This window comes from Zea mays, chromosome 3 (genome assembly GCF_902167145.1).
Source record: "Zea mays cultivar B73 chromosome 3, Zm-B73-REFERENCE-NAM-5.0, whole genome shotgun sequence".
In the NCBI taxonomy this organism is placed as follows: domain Eukaryota; kingdom Viridiplantae; phylum Streptophyta; class Magnoliopsida; order Poales; family Poaceae; genus Zea; species Zea mays.
In genome coordinates, this window is record NC_050098.1 from 85,420,341 (window position 1) to 85,423,854 (window position 3,514).

The window sequence follows — 3,514 nt, forward strand, 5'->3', positions numbered from 1 at the left end:
CGGCTTAAAGTCGGCAATGACTTAAGGCGGTGCGACATGCTCACGCTTACTAAACTCGGGGTGACCACTATGCCCTACTAACGGAGCGGTCGGTTTAAGTTGGCACTGACTTAAATTGACACAGCACACTCGGCACGTTTGCGATCACCCATCTTAGGGCGACCTCTATGCCCCACGACGAAATTTCAAAACCATCACACTACAATTACTTCTACAATTGTAGATACTGTTGAATTCTAACATTGGGAAAACAATAGTAGCATTCAGTATTCAAAAGTGTTCTCTAACAAAACATCCGAGCACATTGACCACACATTCAAAGCATTCAGTGTTTTCTATTTAGTAATGTTCTTTTCAGGAGCAACTTACGAAGAAGGACGACTCGAGGAATCAGGAGCGGCATTCATGTCAGCCACTATGTCGTCAGGAACAACCACGCCAGGTCTCCTCATCAGGATCTGCCCCGCGCGAATAGCTTTGTCCATGGCTTTGTCGCGCTGGGCCCTCAGAGTAGCAGAAGTCTCTTCAGCAGCTTTGACAGCCAACCGAGCAGTTTCTAGCTCCTGGGCGACTGATTTCTTGGAAGCACGCAAATCCTTGATGAAAGTATCCTTAGTCGACACCAACTGTCTGAGGCGAATCACATCATCCAAGGACTCTTGCAGCTTATAACGATGATTATCCAACTCTTCCCTGGTGAAGCGATGACTCCTCTCCAAGATGGTCAACGAGTTGCTGGCATCACGGTATAGCTTGTCAAGGTTGTCACGAGAAGTGGCAAGGGCGAGTTTTTCCTCCTGCAGACAAGAATCAGCTTCTCCAAATATCAAGCAAGCAATAAGAACACAGCAGACAAAGCCAAGTAAAACTTAAATTCACTGGTCACCTTTTCAAAGTCAAGCTGAGCATGGAGAGTGGAGTTCAGCGTGTTAGCATCATTCAGAGAAGCAGAAACCCGGGCCAGTTCAGTCTGACCTTGAGAATATTTTTCTTCAAGATCAGAGCACTGCCGGGCCAGTTCAGTCTGACCTTGGGAATATTTCTCTTCAAGATCAGAGTACCGCCGGGCCATATCTGTCAAGAAATAGTCAAGCAAAGGTGTTCAGTTAAAAAGCAGAATTAATCAAGTAGTCAAAAAAAGAAACAAAGGGTACTAACCAGCGTTGGCCATCTCCAAATCAGACACCCGCCGCTGAAGCAGCACTGGATTCCAATGTGCCAGAGATAGAGCCTTTTCCGGGACAGAAGCACCCTGCGACCTCAGCTGATCAACCATTTCATCAACCAATGCCTGGCATTAAAGACAAATGAGTACCAGAACAATATCACACCTGGGGTACAGCTAGATCAGTAAAAATCAAGTTACCTGGAGGATGGAAAAGAATGAAGGAACTCCCAAGTCGTGGGAAGTTAGTTGATGGCTCGATGAAGGATCACCAACCGGAACAACTCACAGTGCATCAGTGGGGACCAGATCAGTATCATCAGCAGAGGTCAAAACTTTGTCATCAGGAGCGCTGGCCTCTAAGGCGACTTCCTAACCCGAAGCTTGGGCTGCTGCCATGCAACCAGAATGTGGAGGAGAAGACCCTACGTGAACGTTCATGGAAGTGTGAGAGGGAGAACCGACTCGAACACCCTCGGGGGCTGGGTCATAGCTCGCGCTACCCATCCGAGCTGGGTCATCCCCGGCAACACCCTCGGGGGCTGGGTAAGCGCTAGCGCCATCCTTGAGGGCCAAGCTCTCTATAACAGCCACCTCTAAGGCTAAAGGACCTTCACCCACTTCCATGGGTGCAGAACAATCTAGACCAGCCTCCTGACCCTTAAGACCACGCTCCAAGGTCGATGAGGCACGAGACGCCGCCCGGGATAACTCCAGCCCAGCATCAGGCACATCAGTGCAAACATCCATCATGCCACCGTCTGCTGGCTCTGACAACAGATCTTCTGGGACCATGTCTTCAAGAGTCTGATCAAAATTCACCAGAGATAATTCTTGCAGACCAATGAGGGCAAATAAAGCTAGAGAAGGAACACCACTGCTTTCCCCGCTGGCTAGGTAACGCCGGCTGTTCTTCCGAATTAGAGGGATTTCATCCTCTTCTTCCTCATCTTCATCAACAACGCGAACAGTACACCCATTGGGGTCAGCTTTGGCCAGATCACACCCATTGGGATCAATGTCATCTAGGTCACACCCATTGGGATCCGCAGCAGTCGGGTCACACCCATTGGGGTCAGTTTCAGCAAATGCAGGCACTGGCACTTCCTCAGCAGCAGGAACAGAAGGACCGGCATCCTGATCCAAGCTAGACACTCGACGAAGACGTCTCTTCTTCTTTTTCTTCCCCTCAGCAGGAGAAGTGGGCTGGTTGGCTCTGTGAGAACGCTTTGGGCGAACACTGTCAGACCTCTGAATATCCAAAGCTTTGCCGGCCTCAGGGATGGCCACCACCACCAGTGTTTCAGTAGGAGCGACATCAGAAGAATCCTCAGCTAACATATCCAGCATGGCACTTATATCTGCGTCACTTGGATTCAAAGGCACCTCAAAATGAACCTACCTCTCGTCGTCAGGAATTTCTTCGAGTGAAGCAACCAAAGCACTAACTTCTTCGGGAGAGGGTCGCACTCTAAGGCCCAAACCGCTATCACCAGCAGGAGGATTTGACACAAAACTGGTAAAGGCCTTGGAAGGAGGCAGATTCCAGGCCGAGTATGAAATAGGAGCGCCGATGTTCGACACCTTGCCTTTGAGTATCATCTCGAGCCGACTCACCAAGTCCACAGCAGGAATTCTTCTGTTGGTTACCCGGGTTGAATCAGCCAGGCCCCGATACAGATATGCGGGGTATGCTCTGTCTTTCAGTGGCTGAATGTTCTTGAAAATGAAGTCGACAACCATAGCCTTTGCAGTCAAACCCCTCTCTTTCAGCAGCCCAACCTTAGCAAGCAGAGCCCTTGCCTCAGCCACCTCCTGGTCCGTGGGGGATTCGGTCCAGCTCGGAGTGCGAACATCTAACTGTCTCCCTGACCGTGGGGGAGAGAATTCCCATGATTCTCCACGATGAACCATTCCAGGCGCCATCCCTTGATGTTGTCCTTCAGTGGGATGTCGAGATAGTCTTTCTCCCACGGCGCATCTCCAAACTCGCGCCCCCACAAGCTGGTGCTTCCCTCCGGCCATCCCAGGCCGACAGTGGTACAAATGTTTCCAAAGGCCGAATTGAAGCAAAACACCAAGGAAGGCTTCGCATAAATGGACAAAAACAAAAACTTGCAGAATGGAATTGGGATTCAGATGGGTCAGATTCAAGCGATAGAAATCAAGGAGACCACGGAAGAAAGGAGAAATGGGAAGAGCAAAGCCGCAGATAAGAAAAGGAACATAAATGATGGATTCGTGGGTGTCTTCTGTCGGAACAATGACTTCACGGCAGATCCGCCAGGAATAGAGCTCCTTCGGAGGAAGAACTCCGATGGATACGAGATGAAAAATGTCAGATTCAGA

At 49.8% G+C, this 3,514-nt stretch overlaps 1 protein-coding gene across 1 annotated transcript; it reads right to left on the reverse strand.

The window, feature by feature from the left end:
- Nucleotides 1-365: 365 nt before the first annotated feature.
- On the reverse strand, nucleotides 366-1,276 carry LOC118476677 (uncharacterized). The gene is made up of 3 exons (XM_035966238.1): nucleotides 1,159-1,276; nucleotides 887-1,074; nucleotides 366-797 (listed from the first exon to the last, which is right to left on the reverse strand). Exons 1-3 carry the CDS (start codon nucleotides 1,274-1,276, stop codon nucleotides 366-368), a joined length of 738 nt encoding a protein of 245 aa, XP_035822131.1.
- Nucleotides 1,277-3,514: the final 2,238 nt, after the last annotated feature.